This window comes from Bos mutus, chromosome 18, assembly GCF_027580195.1.
Source record: "Bos mutus isolate GX-2022 chromosome 18, NWIPB_WYAK_1.1, whole genome shotgun sequence".
NCBI lineage: Eukaryota > Metazoa > Chordata > Mammalia > Artiodactyla > Bovidae > Bos > Bos mutus.
This window is the reverse complement of record NC_091634.1, coordinates 14,151,997-14,167,597: the sequence shown is the minus strand read 5'-3', so window position 1 is coordinate 14,167,597 and position 15,601 is coordinate 14,151,997. Positions and strand designations below refer to the sequence as shown.

The 15,601-nt window shown below is 52.5% G+C and overlaps 1 protein-coding gene across 3 annotated transcripts; it reads right to left on the bottom strand.

The window, feature by feature from the left end:
- Positions 1 to 697: 697 nt before the first annotated feature.
- HNRNPL (heterogeneous nuclear ribonucleoprotein L) lies at positions 698 to 14,548 on the bottom strand. 3 transcript variants are annotated; one of them, XM_014476620.2, is made up of 13 exons: positions 14,473 to 14,548; positions 9,950 to 10,068; positions 9,305 to 9,542; positions 9,093 to 9,178; positions 7,970 to 8,066; positions 7,811 to 7,883; positions 4,442 to 4,513; positions 4,050 to 4,330; positions 3,066 to 3,187; positions 2,605 to 2,806; positions 1,840 to 1,897; positions 1,644 to 1,739; positions 698 to 1,086 (listed from the first exon to the last, which is right to left on the bottom strand). In XM_014476620.2, the coding sequence occupies exons 3-13, from the start codon at positions 9,527 to 9,529 to the stop codon at positions 1,028 to 1,030; spliced, it is 1,371 nt and encodes a 456-aa protein (XP_014332106.1). In that variant the 5' UTR covers positions 9,530 to 9,542; positions 9,950 to 10,068; positions 14,473 to 14,548; the 3' UTR covers positions 698 to 1,027. The 3 variants fall into 3 exon arrangements, with proteins under 3 accessions (XP_014332106.1, XP_070243866.1, XP_070243865.1); XM_070387765.1 differs by lacking the exon at positions 14,473 to 14,548 and adding an exon at positions 11,981 to 12,259; XM_070387764.1 differs by lacking the exon at positions 14,473 to 14,548 and adding an exon at positions 11,981 to 12,259 and having other exon boundaries at positions 4,050 to 4,513.
- Between the last annotated feature and the right edge of the window lie 1,053 nt (positions 14,549 to 15,601).

Below are 15,601 nucleotides of genomic sequence, written 5' to 3'. Positions count from 1 at the left end.
ACCCAAGTAGCTTAAAACCTAGTAGTACGATTTTGTAAGTTATGGCTACCAAGTGACTGTAGTTTCTCCTTGTTTAGAGGTTCTCTTAAATTTCCACCCTGATGAAGCAGTTTATCTGATGTCACTTGACTTCAGTATTGTTTAAAAACTCTACAGGAAATCCCCAAAGTGGTGATACAAACACATACAAGTGGGGGATACACACACAAGGCACTGGACTTTGCTCCCAGTCACCACTATCAGGGAGGATCAACAGTAACTGAACATACCCTTTAATCCGGCAATTCCACTGCTAGGAATTTACTTCTAGATCAGTATCAGGGAAGTTGCCTAAGAAGTTTGTGTAAAGATACACATCACAGTACTGTTTGCAAAACCAAATAATCGGAAATTACCTTCGGGACCAAGTAAACTCTGACACATCCACACGTTAGGAGTAAAGATAAGGAGGTTGCCCTGCATGTGATATGAGATCACTGTACAGCACAATGCATTTTGTTAAAAGACACACAAATTGGAAAACTCCCCTTATAGACAAAAAAAGACTCTCAGAATTCCCAGCATCACCCCCAAGCCACAGCTCTGGCCCACACTGCTCCTCGGAGCTGGGTCTGTCCCTCTGGAGGCTGCAGCTGTTCCTAGCCACCCTGCCTGCCTTCAGAAGACTGAGTGGGAGGGAAGCAGACACACCTCAGAATCCCAGAAAGTGACCTTTATTTTCCAAACAATTTTATTGAAATGTGCCAAGAGTACATGGGCAGCACAAATGTATGAACAGGAAAAAAAAAAAAAAAGAAATCACATGTACAATAATTTTTAAAAAGTGAAGGTTAATCTTGGGAGATATCAGTTCCCCTTCCCCTCCCCCTTTAGACTTCCAGCCAGTCCATTATGGTTAAAGCCTCTACTAAACTAGCATTTAAAAAAAAGGAATACAGGAACATTTGCAGGAAAAAAAAAAAAAAAAAACCAGCATAAAAGAAAGAAATGTTTTCCTGCTCAGATGGGACTCTTCTTAGGCACCTAATTAGGAGGCGTGCTGAGCGGTGGAGAAACACAACTTCAGAGTGTACGGGTATGGCCCATCTGTAAGAGAGGAGAGAGACATGACTGGGCCCCTTTCCCCGCATTTCCCTGGTTTTGCACACATCTTCTTCTGCAATTCGGGGGTCTAACTCATCCTTGCCAGTTTTGAGATTCAAAGACAAGCCAAATCCACAAGGCATTCTTCCTTCTGTTCCTTAACTGCAAGGAGGACCCCTTTCCCAGCTCTTTAGCTGGTACATGAGGAGAGGCCTGCCCAGGAACTGGGTAGGTGAATTTTACCTGTTGGCTAGTACAGCCCCCCTTTTCCTGGGCATTATGTGAGCCAGCCTCTGACGCACACAGAATGCCAGCTCCCTGGAGGACAAGCCTAAGCAACTCCCAAGCTGGCAGAGTGGGTGGCAGCAAGCGGCTAGGCTGGCCCTCCCATGTGGAACAGCAGGCTGCTCTCCTGACGACCAGGTCCCACCTGCCTGTGTCAGCAACAAGGAGGAAATCTCCAGGGCCCTGTCTTGACGGTACGAAGGATGGCTCTGGCAGGAAGCCAGCCAACCCACTAGGCCACAAGGGAGATGACTGCAGGACACACAGATACTCACTTGGGTTTTTCATCTGGTAATGGTTCAGGAAGCCCAGAGTCTCCAGGGCATCACTCTTGGATTCCCACTCCAGCAGTCCAGAGGAGCTGCGTTCACCTGAGGGAAAATGAAGGTGTTAGGCTGATCTGAGGAGGAGCCAGGGAGCTGCCTGTGTACCACCAGGGAACTGTGGAGATAGGCGGGGCAGTTCACTCACTTTTGCCTGAGAATACTTTCACAGAAGATGGCCGCTTCACTCCCAACTCATCGCAGATCTGCAACAGAGAGAGAAAACAGACTCAGGAACACAAGAAGTGCCACATGGTGGAATGCAAGCACACAACCAAACACCTGCGTTTTTCTGGACAAGGAGTTGCTAAGCTTTTCTCACACACACTGTGGCCCTATGATCCCCCTCCCCAAAGACTGAAGTACAATCACTATTATGTTGAAAAACACTGGGGAACTGCTTTTTAAATTTCCCATCTTCAGCTGTTAATTTGGGTGTATTGCAGGTACTAGGTAAATATTTGCTGAACTGAATAGCAACACCTCAGGCTAGAATAAGGCCGAAAGTCCAAATCAGCAGTCAGACTCCCACCCTTCCCTGAAGCTGCCTGGTTCCCCTCTGAGGGCACTGTAATGGGACCTTCCCTTCTAATGTCATCTAGGCCCCACAGGGCCTGACAGCGCAGATGTTTCAAGATTGGGCTCCAATCACCAACCTACCATCTAGACGAGGAGGACTCTCTCACGGCAGATGAGCAGCCACTCTAGCTTGCCAAAGATGCAGAGAGCACAGCAGACTCCACTGCTGGTAGGTGTTCTGTGCTGTTCTGAGCCTTCCTTGGTCCCTGACATGTGTCCAGCACCCAACCCAAAGCCCAGGAGAGTGGGAGCTCAATAGATATTTGTTAAAAAATAAGAAAACAGATGGCCTCCTCAGATGGCTGTGCTGAGGGACCAACTCCGCAGCACCCACCTCAAAGAAGTTCTCTTCAGTCACCTCCAGAGGGGCATTGAAGAAGTGCAGCACATTGCTAGGGTGCTGGATGCGATTCTTGGCTGCCTGCTCTGGAGTGGAGAACCGGTTGTTCCTTGATTCACTGAAGTCTTTGTAACTGCAGGACCCGTCTTCTAGCCCATATGACTGACCGGGCATGATGGCTGGTTGCTTGGAGACACTGTCGGACAGAAGGGGAGCCCCGTCAGACCTCAAGCTGTCCCCCGCCTTCTACTGTGGCTTTCCCATCTGACAACACTGTGTGCCTCGCAGGGCCCTGCTCCACCGCGGAGAGAGGCTGACAAGACGCTTCCATCACACCCAATGCCAGCCTGGCTAAGCACCTGGCTGCTCTGTGCTCCTCTGACCCCTGTCCAGAGTGGGCTCCACTGCCCTTCCCCTCTCCACACCTCCCAAGCCCACAGAGATGGGGTACCTACCAGACATTCAGCTTCTGCCCAAACATGAAGTTGTTGTTGAGGTGAGTGATGGCCCGGTCCACAGCATAGCCATCAGCCATCTCCACCATGGCAGCCCCCGGCTTGCTTTTCATGAATTTCACCTTGAGAAGGGCAGTCACAGTCAGCACCACTGGTCAGGTGCCAGAGACCCTTCTGCTGACCCTTCCGAGTTAGTTAAAAGCAAGTGAACTCCGGCTCTGGATCTAGGCTTCTATTTCCTCACTTGTTAAGACAGGTGGACAGAGACACTGGCCTGGCCCACACCAAGTGCTGAGCCCAAGTTGGGCAGCAGAGACTCACTTGGCACTGTTTCCCTAATGGCAGGACCCAACCCATGAATGGGTCATTTAATGAAGCACAACAGAAAAGCGGCCACAGGGGGAGAAAAGCACTTACTCCCATCAACACAGAATATGTACAAATACTGAGTTGTGGCTGTTATACAAACACTGAAAACAGCAGTGTCAGCTAGAAGTCCTGCTTCCACATAAAGGCATGTGAAACTGGACAAGTTATCTGCTGCCCCCGATGCTTTCAATTTCCCTGCTTGTCTCACTAAGGATTCTTATAATGAATTTAAGCAACTTATAACACCTTTAACACCATCCTGATACAGTAAGAATACCTGACACTTGCCAGCTGCTATTATCAATGGGCTAGGTCAGGGGCTGCAAAGCAAAAGGCTTTCAGGACCCAGATGGGTTTGACAGCAGAAACCACCTAGTCTGAGGTCGGCAGTCACCAGGCAGCCCCAGTCAGCTGTTACCCCTGGCAAGACAGAGCGCTCAGTGTTGCTGTTATCACCTGAAGCGCTCCAGAGAAAATCCTTATTACCCACTCTGGACCTGCTTGCTTCTAAAAAGGCTCCTGCCCACTCTCTGCTCACTGAGGGGTCAGAGGATCAGGGCCTCCCTTGGGCCTGTCAGGTCTACTAGGAAAGCAGAGGACCTAGCAGAAGCTCACCTTCTCCACATTGCCATACAAGCAGAAGACATTGAAGACCCGGTCACAGTTCATCTTAGACTGATCCAAGCCATAGACCATGAGCACAGGGCTGTCGGCGTGGGGGCCATACTCGGGTGGTGGGGGAGGGGGTGGGGGGTGCCCATACTGGGGGCCGTAGCGACTTGGGCCCCGGCGGTGACCCCCCACTGGTGGGCCCATCCTTCTCCCTTCGTAGTGAGGTGGGGGGGGCCCGTAGCCCTCATCATGGTAATGGCTGTGGTACCCACCGTGGGGCCCTCCTGGGGGGTGGGAAGGAAAGAGAGGGAGGGCGGGTGAGAATTTGCGTGTCGGGCGGCGGGCAGGGGCACACGAGCCACGGGAGTCCACGGAGGGGAACCCCCTGCCCTCACCATATTCTGCGGGGTGATCTCCCAGTAGAGGGGGCTGCCTCTGGCGTTTGTTAGGGTTGCTGCCAGGGTCACCTGTAGACAGAGAGAACAGTCAGAGGCTGACTTGGAAATGGGCATCTCCCTCCCTCCTGACTGCAGGGCACAGTCTCAGCGTCCCTTGGCTCCTGAGGGCCTGGGCACCGGCCTTCCCAGGGCTGGATCCAGGGTGGGCATGAAGCCCAGGTCTCAAGGCTGGAGCCCACCGTCCCTCCCTGAGCCCTGCCCAGTGCAGGCAGGCTGCTTTCCTTTCCCAGTGAAGGGTGAAGCCAGATTCTGGACTTCCCACTTCCCAGAGCTCTGTCAGGAAGGTCAGCTCTTGGGCCCCCTGGGGAACTTGCAGCCACTATGGAAGCTGACTAGGGGCCAGGAACAGCATTCTACAGTAACTCCCAAAAAGGCAAAGGAGTTAAGAGCCATAAAATAACTCAGGGAGGAGCAGAAAGGTAAAATCGGGCCCTTGAAGCCCCAAGGTTCTACGAGCGCTAGGGCCCACTCTCTAGAGACGATTTTCTCAAATCTGGTCCCAGTCACCCTCCCCGCTCATCATGTTCACCCCAAGGAGAGGGACTGAAGGAAAGGACAAAACAGGGCATCATCAGAACCAATTCAAATGAGCATCATGTACAAGGCATCAACATTCTCAAGACAATGGCGCAGATCCACCCTGCCCCACCCACAGCTACAGTTCATAATCGCTACCTTAACTTAGCACTTCAAATGGCAGACACGGTGCTAAGAGCTTTACAGACAGACATCATTGTTTCTTAAATTCCTCACAACAACCCTATGAGGTAGGTACTAATATTTTTGCCCCATTTCACAGATAAGGATAATGAGCAATTAATTTTTAACTGAGCAGTTAAGACACTTTGGCCCAAGGTCACAAAGCAAGTTAGTGACTGAGCCGGGATTTGAACCCAGGCCTGGCTGACTCCAAAAACCCAGGGCTTGGGGCCACTGCCCTTTCCTGCCACCCGGCCTGGGTTTTGTTTTCCAACAGTCATTACAAAGATGGAAAAGGGTTACTTACAGCAGAAGTACAGAGTACAATATCCATTTGTCACAAAAAACAAATCTGTATTTTCTCTTACCATTGGACGCTTCAACAGTGAGTTAGCACAGTTCTGAAAGATGGCGTCCCACCAAACATACACTGCGACCCTGCATCACATGGTTTTACAGTCATAAATACAAGTTACGGTACACATCCGCTACAATTTTTTTTTCTTTAAAAAGAATTGATTTTAAAGTCAATGTCTCGATTAAGTCAAAAATGGCTCACAGATGTTCTGTCCTCAGAAGATACCAGAAAGTGGACAATAAAGGTGTATGCAGTGGGTAGTGTCCCTCCGTGTTGTCACTCCTCACTGTGTGCTCAGTGCGGTGCTGCTGGCTGTGTAGCGCTCCGTGTGCGTGTCTCCTGGTTGTGAGGTGTGCCAGTGGCCCCACTATGCCCGCACTTTTGGCCTTGGGAGCGCGCCTGGTTACCCGCCAGCAGGTAACTGTGTACCTCTGAGCTGTTTGGTTTTAGGTCTGTTTTGGCTTTTTGATTTTTTTTTTTGCTGTTGTTGTGGTTTTTTTTTTTTTTTTTCTGATCTCCGCTGGTGCAGATTATGTTGGCAGCCGATGACTGCAGAAAAAAAAAAATATCAAAACACAAAAGAAAAAAAAAAGAAGGCCCTCCCCAAACCAAAGGACTTAAAAAACAAACAAAAAAACCAAACCCACATGGCGAGGAATGGAGAGGATCCTATTGTCTTGGAGGCCCATGGAATCTACTTCAGTCTATGAATCGTTCTCCGAAAAGAGCGCCGCTGGCTGGCTGGGAGAGCTCTGTTCTCTGTGTTTCCTACTTCTGTGTACATTTTCGGGTTCAAGTTTGCTTGGATTTTGACTTTTTTTAATGTTTAGTAAAAAGCAGTGTCTGCTGCCATGTTGCGTCTCTTTCTTTGTCTCTGTCTGCCTCTGTCTCTGTGCTTGTAGCTGTTCCTTGGAGCGCGGTGTGGTGGTGTTCTTGATGTAGTGAGCTCAAGTCTGCGGCTGTTTCTGGGGACGTGGTGGAGGCTGCGTGTTCTGTTCTCTCCAGGAAGAGCTAGTGGTTTCTACCCTGTGTGTTGGTGAGCAATGTGCAGAGGCAGAGCCGCTGAAGTCTGGTTCCCGAGGGGGTGGCGAAGCACCGCCCTCACTCCAGGTCACCTCATCAGCTCTCGTTTTTTTTTTTGCCCCCGGGCCTGGGGGCGGCCAAAGCTGAGAGGCATCAAAACCAATGCACAGCCAGCCCCTGCCACTAGCCCCTGCCGGTCTGCACATCTTCTACTTATGTTCCTTGGAGAAGAAATGGTTGGTTGCCGTGTTTCTGTTAGCAGTCATGTAATGCCATTGCCCGCTCTGGTACATTCACTTGGTCACCAATTTGCCTCTGATCTCTGGAGGGGGCAGCCTGCCCCATAGCGCCCATTGTGAGGGTCCTGGGGAAGAGTCTAGCCCACCCGGCCCACGGCTTCCCAGCGGCAAGGGCAAGCAGGACAGGCCTGCCTAGGAACAGGCGCCTCTGGCTTCCCAGGGCTGGTGAGATGTCAGCGACCAGCCACCTCCCTCAGCCCATGCCTAGTCCAAACAATCAGACCAAAACAGAAACAGACGGGTGGTTTGGCTGAGAGGGTGCTGCTGTTTTTCAAAGGCAATGCTCCACCTCTCCCTCCTATCCAAGGCAAACCATTCTTGAGAGATTCTAGGAAGAGGGTTGTCCATTTGGGCCCCCTGCAGAGATGTTGCGTCCCCTCTACAAGTGAGGCAAGGCGTGTCTGCCCCTCTCCAATCCGGGGTGTCTGAACTTCACAAGGTCAATTTGCTCAAAGGCTCTGCTGCAAAGGCCTGGGAGCCCTCATCACCTCCCCCGTCTCTCTCCCCACAAGCAGACCCTGTCAATAGTGGACAGCAAAAGGGCCATTCCTAGCCCAGTGAGAACGGAGTCAGTGACCCTAAGCAGCCTCCGAGAAGGTGAGCGGCAGAACCCGCCTGGGAGCTAGGAGCCACTGGTTTGTAAGCCATTGCCAGGGCCTGTGCTCTGTTTCCCACCCCACCCAGGCCTCTGCCTTGACCCTGCATCCTCAGCTGCATCAAAGGGCCGCAACCAGCAGCTAGGACGTAGAGGCCCCTTATTTACCCTCTTCCACAGGAGTGCCTTCTCCAAGAGCTGATCCTTAAGGCCCTCCCATGTCCACAGGGAGCCCAATGGCATTACATAACCCTGAGCCCAGGTCTATGAAGTGAACTAATCAAGTGAAGGCAAGGCGGGTGTATTTAGAATAAAGCGGCCATCAGGATTACCTTGTCCACTGAGATTGGGGTTTGTGTAGTCCCAAGTATCCTGATCATTCTTGAACACGTTTAAGCGTGTAGGCTGCAGGGATAAAACAAAGCTTGAGATCAGCCAGGCCCTAGGCTCACCTGAGAAGCGGACAAGGGGCAGCCATTTCCCAGACCTACCTTTGCATATTCTATCTTCAGAGTGCAACAGCCTGAGTAGATGTCAGCCCCGTTGAGTGAGGCCTTAGCTCGCTGGGCACTCTGCACAGAGTCAAACGTGAATCAAGTTAAGGGAAAGTCCCCTCCCAAGAGCTTTTCGGAAAGAGCTCAAGTTGGGCCAAAGGGGAATGAGGGCAAGGCAGCACCCAAAAACAGCTCCAAGTGGGCTCAGGGGTGAGCTCACTGCCCACAGCCACTCCTATGGAGACAGGTAGAGTGCTGCGCTGAGGCACAGAAACTAGCTAGAGTTCTTCTATGACTTGTACTCCCCCCGCAACCCAGATATTAGCATCAGCCTTCTCTGTCACCATCAAAGGTCAAACCACCTTCTTCAGCCCAACCCTCCCCTGGTGCTACATGTCTTGACTAAGCCTGAACAGCATCTGAAATGTCAACGAGATTATGTTCCTGTCCTGAAAAATCCATCACTGAGCTCCCTCTGCACCCTGATCCAACCTTCACCCCACTGCCTGGGCCACCCTAACTTCTTCGATGTCTTAAGGAACCCTCTGTTCGCCACTCCTCAGTTGTCAGGTTGTTTGCTTTCTCCAACACTAAGCGCCTGCCCACTAGCAGACCTCTGCAGAGGTGGTGTTCTCGGTGGTGCACGTATCAGTTCCCACCTCCATGTGAAAACAGGACGTCACTTCCTCAGAGACCTTCCCAGAACCTCTGTAAATTCTGTCCCCTTATAGCTCACAGCATGCTCTTTCTTCCCTTCACGCTTTAAACTCTGCACTGCACTTTCACAATACACAATTAACCCTTAAACACGGGTGTGTTTTACCGATACCGACCTCTGTGCAGTTGAAAACCAATGTATTTAACCAACTACAGATAACCTACTACTCAAATATGCACTTAGTAAGTGAAATTCACCTTAAGAGGATCCACAGAGTTCAAGCCTGTGCTGTTCAAGGGTTATCTGTTTACATGTGATTGTTTAACTAACCCTCCCAGGAGACCATGGGCTCTATGAAGGCATCTGGCACAAGGCAGGTTTTCAGGAGACACATGCTGCTTGAAAATATGGACTCCTGTGAGCTCCCATCTCAAGGAACACCCATTTCCCAGCAAAGGATATTCCACCATGGCCTGGACGCCATTCTTCCGGAAAATCACAATTCTCTGGACAGGACCACAAGGATTACAGATAGTATAAAGAACATCCTGTAAAAACCAAAGATGAAAAGGCACCGGCCAATCAGTCTGACTCAGGGGAGAGGGAACAGGGAGAAATGGCAGGAGAGAGACTATACAGAAGAAGAACCTCAACAAGTAACTGCTGGCACGCACCGTGGTAATGGAATAGATGGGGTTTAGGATGGTAAAGAGAAGCACACTGTTGACGCTCCGGGAGTCATCTGAGTCCCCGGGACGGGAGATTTTCTGGCTGGTAGAGTAATTGACAAAAGCTGGGTGGCCCGCAATGTAGATCTGGTTGTCGGCTGCGTAGTTCACAGCATTGCAAGCCCCCAACACATCTTCAAACTCCACCAATGCTTGTCTCTTTTTAGGCATCACCACCACATAGCTGGCAGAGAGAACACAGAGAGAACGCAATCATCTTAGGGGGATGGAGACAATGAGAATCAGAGGACAGCTTCAACCTTCTATGAGCTGATTGCTCCCTGGCCTCTCGAGTGCTCTGAGCCCTGTCATGGTATCCTGACCCGTACCTTACACCCCTTACCGCAAACGGCATGACAAGCAAAAGGGGTCTGCAGCTTTGGCATTACATTCTTTGGCACAGAACTTGCTGTAACTTATCCAAAGTACAATGGCTAACCCCAGGAGTAGTGGAGCCTCAGGACCTAGCTAAAGGAACCTGGACTGAAATTGAAATAGGTTACTTCCAACCAGAAACCCGGTGACACGTAGGACGCCAAGGAGTTAACTCATTTGAATACCCAAGCCCAATCCCTGGCCTCGACCGAGTACCTGATGGGTCCAAACTCCTGCAAGGCTTCCACAAGGTCAGCTTCCACCACACCATCAATCAGGCCCCTGATGTGAACAACTGGGGAGGCAGGGGTTTTATGCGGGTCATCGTAGTTCTCCTGAGAAAGGAAGCAAAACCAAGACTTTACTTTCTGCTGTGTAAGATGGCGGCCTACTGGGTTCTGCACTGCTGGGGACTCAGATGGATAAAACATTTGCGTGTCACCCAGGAAGAACATACATGGCAGACAATAAGGAACAGCAATTCAACCAATCATCCCAAAAGGATTCTGGGTCAGCAGAGCAGAAGGCCTAAGTGGATGGCCACTTGCCTAATGGCTCTCACTGTTAATTTCTGAAGATGACAAAATGGAAGATGAAGCAAATCTCAAGCCCCATCTTATTAATTCATTCTTCCCAGAACCAATCTCTTCCAACTGACCAAAGAAATGTGGGAAGAGTGGCTTTGGAAAGGGGACTCAATGTTCTGCTGCAGCCTGAACCGGGACATTCCCTTTCCATTCATCCCAGCTTCTTCGCTCATCCTCTATTGGAGGAAGCTGCCATCACCACACAGCCAAACACTGCTGTTCCCCACCACTCATCCCCAGGTCCAGCAGGTGCCTCAGACGCTGTGGCATCCAGGCCAGTCTTTACTCTCCCACCAAAATCTGTATCGAAAAATACTACCTAGACACCAAACTAAGGAAAAAGAGGGTGAGGAAAGTCTTAAAACACAAAACTCCAACCCATATCACTAAAAACCAGGACACTTCCCTTCCCAGGGGAAGTATTTTTCCACCCACAGACAAAAGTCTCTGAGAGTCAAGAGGAAAGTTAAGCTTCTCCTCCTCTCCTGGGCTCTGGGCCCAGCCTCCCGTCTGAGAACCACTAGGCAGAAGCCCATGTAACAGGGGCAGAATGGGATTCTATTTCAGGAATGAACCACACAAACCACAGGCACCACACCCGCCTGAGGTTACCAGCTCAGCGATTTGGAGTTCCACAGCCCTCATCAGTACTAATCCCAGCTGCTCCCTAGTTTAGCTACAAAATCAAATGTGTAATAGTAACACCATTCTTTATCTTATAGAAAAGTGTTAAGTATTTTAAGTATTATGCATGCAATGAAGCTTCTCACACAGTTTAAACGCCTGTAAACCGCAGCTACAGAGCGCCACTAAACCCTGGAAAACCCTGCAAATGGCTGAACCGGACAGGATTTCATGAATTTCCAGGGAAGAAAAAATGGGCTCCAAGCCAGGAGTAACAATTGGTTGTCTTTTCGACGTAGGACGCTTAAGAGGCTGAATCCCTTCCAAAGTGCCCACCCCTCAGGGAACATTTTCGTTCATCAAACCTACCGCACCCATCTAACCCCAGAAATTGTAAGCAAACTTGTGATGACTCCAAAGCATGGTTCAACTTCCAAATATCTAAAAAGACCTTTCACAACTTTTTTCTTCCGGTTTTCAATGTTCACTAAATGAGGCATACTTTGATCTGGGTAAATACCCCCAAATAAATAAATTTCTGTATTGAGACAAAACATGACGCTACAAAACTAAACAGTGTTCAGGCATAATGCCCAACTCAGGCGCGGAAAAGGCCACCACCCACTAGTTCCCGCTCAGGCGGTCCCCCCCACCCCCCGCACAACCGCCCACGAGGCCCGGACAGGAGAAGTGCGCCTGCGCAGAGGGCCAGCGAAGAGAATGATAAAGAAAAAAAAACCGGCCCGGCCGCGTGCCCGGCCCCCACATGCCAGCCCGCGACGCCTGCGCACTGCAGCACCTGCAGCGCGAGCAGTTTCCTCCGCCCCCCTACACCCGGTTCTGTAGAGCGCGCACGCGCAAGCGCTTGTCCTCGCGCAAACCCCGCCGTTTGCCCAACGCCCGCCCCTCCCCCACCCCTTCTACAGAGTGAGGGCTTGGGCGCGTGCGCACAGCCCCCCAACAAATAAATGCCCTCAAAGTGAGAAAATTTTCCTCCCTGCCCGACCATCTCCGGCGTCCAGGACCCTGGCCTCACCCCGCCGCCACCGCCCGCCGCCCCGGCTCCTCCGCCGCCGCCGCCGCCGCCTCCATGCTGGTCGCCGGCGTTGTCAGTCTTGAGCCGTTTGGGGGCCCGACCGCCCTCACTGCCGCCGCCGTAGTAACGGCCACCGCCGCCTCCGCCGCCCGCCGCCGCCATCTTCACCATCGCTCCGGACCGCCTCCGCTGCTCGTCCGGCTGCTGCCTCTGCTCCAGCCGCCGACGCCGCTTCTCCGCCCGGGGCAGCAGCCTCCGCGACATGGCGGCGCAGAACCCGCCTCCCCCCGCCTCTCATTGGGGGAGGGACACGCCCGTCACCCGCCGCCCCCACCCGATAGGGGGAGCCACTGGTCCCGCCGCGGGGGGAGGGGAAGCCTCCGTACGCCTTGCGCGCCTATTGGATAAAGCGCACGCCCTTCTGCAGGAGTGCCCGCCCTCGTTTGTCTGGGACACTTCTTATAGGCGAGAGCTTTCTGCCAGTCATTTCTCTGGCCCCGCCGCCTTAAAATAAACTCTAACTTGATTGGTTGGATTTCTGGCACGGCCTGGCCTCCTTAGGAGTACCTGATAGGAGCAGCACACCCTCACTGTCAAAAGCCCCGCCTCCTTCCCACTTTCATTGGTTTTTCTCGCTAATCCATCAAACCAAAAGACCCCTTCGCCTCTCCACAAGGGAACAAGACGGCCCCTCCCTTTGCCTCTCTCCAATGGCTACTGCAGACGCCGATCTTCTGCTAGACGCCCGATTAGTTAATTGAGAGTGGAAAGAGTCCTCTCACTAGATGTTAGGCCCACTGGTGACCCCTGATTGGGTGAAAAAGGGGAACCCACTTTGGCGCAGTCTACGAAAGGATCGGGACCGAGGACGCACGCGCGAATCGCGTTCAGTCACCTCCGGAGGCGGGGCGACCCTCCAGAGGAGGGAAGGCCTGGAGCACCGAGAGTGTGTGTGGACTCCTGTGAGCAGCACCGGCAGGGTAGACTCTTAAAGGGCAATTGCCAGTGCAGCTCTGTACCGATCCCTATCTCCTATTCCTCTCCATTGCTAACCTTCACAATGCCAGAGGGAAAAACTTTTTTAAACTCAATTTGACCCTTTCCCTCAGTATTAAACCATTTGCTGCTGCCGTCTATCTTATGACCCTGTCCAATTCGCCCGCGTCCTTTCACCACTTCACCTCTAAATTCAACCACAAATAACTCCTTTTAGTTTGCAGAAAGGGAAGAATCTCGCACCACTCGATCTATGCCCGAGCAGGCTCTTCGAACTAGAACACTTTAATCCACTATCCCTCCTGCCAGAATTAGGGATTAACATTCTAAAATTTCTCTTGTTCGTGCTCAGTTCACGCTGAAAAGCGTTCTTGGCCCTACCATCCCAGACCCTCGGTTTCCCTTATGATAACCCCTGATAGCTCAGGCCACCGGTTTTCACTCGACAGTCCTTACTATTCTGGGTTGTCAGTTTGGTGAATGCCCTTTTTCGTAGCATGAAAGTGCTTGTGTGATCTGTGTGTTGATCTTAGTGAAGCTGCCCACGACCCCGCCCGCCACCAAGCGCCAGGCACAGCACCCGGCACAGTGCTAGCTAGCTACTCGGCAAAGACGAGCAGTAATGGTGTTCTAAGTGTCCGACGGGCCTCATTTCCTCTGGGACGGGTAGGGCTACCCACGCAAAGAACACCCACCCAGTCTCTAGGGTCCAACGACGGCCAAGGCCCGGAACGTTGGGGGCGGGGTCCGGGGTTGACCCTAGGATCCGGCCCAAAGAACTCTATAACCTTACGGGGCTGTCTGCTGGCGGGTAGTGGGTGTGGGGGGTCGTGGGGAGGAGGGAAGGAGAATGGAAGAGGCTAAAGATGCTACGGAACTTTTCCACTCGGGCGAAAGGGGCTTCCTGAAATAGGGTGTCCTCGTGGAAACTAAGTTTGAAATGGGGTCAGTGGCACTAAGAGAGTGGGATCGGCTTGGTAGCTCTGTGAGTTTGGGGAGGTGAAAGTTGGGGTAGGCTGATCTGGATCTAAATCAGCTCTCAATCACCCCGGAAAGATCCGAAGGGGCCGGCCAAAAGGAGACGGGGGACGGCGCAGCGCCTCCAACGCGTGATCGGAGCGACGGAATTAAGGCGGGGCGGGTCGGACTGAAGGGCGGGGTCGCCGAGGTCCCGACGTCAGAGGAATGCGGTGGGGGGAGGGGGAGAGAAGGGGCCCCTCCCCTCCCCGCCCCCGCGCCTGGCCCGGACGCCCCTCGCGCCGGCGCGCGCCGACGGGACGCGGCGGAACCGTCCCCCGCGCGACACGTTTCAGGCCGCTCGCCCCCTCGAGCGCGTCCACGGCGGGCGACCGAACGGCCGCGTTATCTGCACCCCCGAGCTCCCAGCCTCCGCCCCTCCCCCACCCGTTGCACGCGGACGGCGGCCGCGGGCCCGGGGCGGCGCCTCCCTCGGATCCCCCCGCACCCCTCCCTGACCCCTCGCCCCCAGCCCCTACCAGTTCGGCGGCGAGCCTGGCCGGCCGTCCGAGATCGAAAAGAGAGCAGACACTGGGAAGTTTTGGGGGAGGGAGGGGCGGGCCTTAAAGGGACCACGACCTTTTTCCAGCCGGGGGAAAAAACACGTGGGGGGGTTGTTGCGGGGGGAGACCGAGAGTTGCCCCGCAATTGAATGGAGGAAACAACGCAAAAAGAGGATGGGAAGACTCCGCGTCCCTTTTCCCCAAACAACTCCAACCTCTCAACACCCGCCCCACATCCCTCACAGAAAGTGGCACAGTTGTTTGGGAATCAATGCCTCTTTGCTCCTGGTCAGCCAAGTGTTGCGTTGGTTGAGGTGAATGTTGGGGTGCTCATTATACAGACAGGGAAATGAGCTCAGGGGACGCTGGCAACTAACCCAGGATCCCACCGCTTGTAAGTGGCAGATATAGAAGAATTTGCCGGAAAGACGCATAACCACTGCAGTGCCTGTTATGGAGTGGGGGTGGGGTGGGGCTGCAGTATACCCTGGAGATTAAGAGCGTGGGTCCCGGGGTCAGACTGTCAGCTTTCAGATGTGGACGGTGAACCTACTAGCTCTGTGGCATTGGAAAAGTGATTTCGCATTCTGGGGCCTCTGTTGGAGTTGGGTGCAGGTGCACTCAACTCACATCGTTAGCTGGTCTTGAGAGGTGCTGAGAATGTCCAAACGGAACCTCAGATCTACCTCCAGTTCAGAGACTGAGGCCGGGAGAAGGGAAAGACCAGCTGAAGATTAACTAGCCTCTGAAAAAATAAATCCTCCCCTCCTTAGCACCCCCAGGGCATAATCTAACCTTTGTGGGCCCATCTAAATCCACGCCTAACCCTTTCCCCTTGTCCTCCACGTGGCATGAACACTGGTTTTCCTTCTGTTCATCAAATACCCAAAGCTCATTCCTGATGCTGCACTGGCTACTAGTCTGTCTAGAGAACACTCTTCTCCCAAATATTTGCTCCTCATTTGACAGGCCTTGGCTCAAATGTCACTTGCTAAGCACCCTGCCTAGTTAGCCCCCATACATAATCACGGTTTCCCATCTTTGCTCTTATTGACATGTGAAAATATCTAATTATTTAATTTTTGTCACCTCACTAGCATCTGGG

What these genes read in the sequence shown, in the direction of transcription:
- HNRNPL (XM_070387764.1), bottom strand. Translation starts at nt 12,244, where the DNA reads ATGTCGCGGAGGCTGCTGCCCCGGGCGGAGAAGCGGCGTCGGCGGCTG. An exon ending in TGAAGATAGAATATGCAAAG is followed by an intron (nt 7,884 to 7,969) that starts GTAGGTCTGGGA and finishes TTATCCCTGCAG; the next exon opens with CCTACACGCTTAAACGTGTT. An exon ending in CTGAAGAGAACTTCTTTGAG is followed by an intron (nt 1,898 to 2,604) that starts GTGGGTGCTGCG and finishes TCTCTGTTGCAG; the next exon opens with ATCTGCGATGAGTTGGGAGT.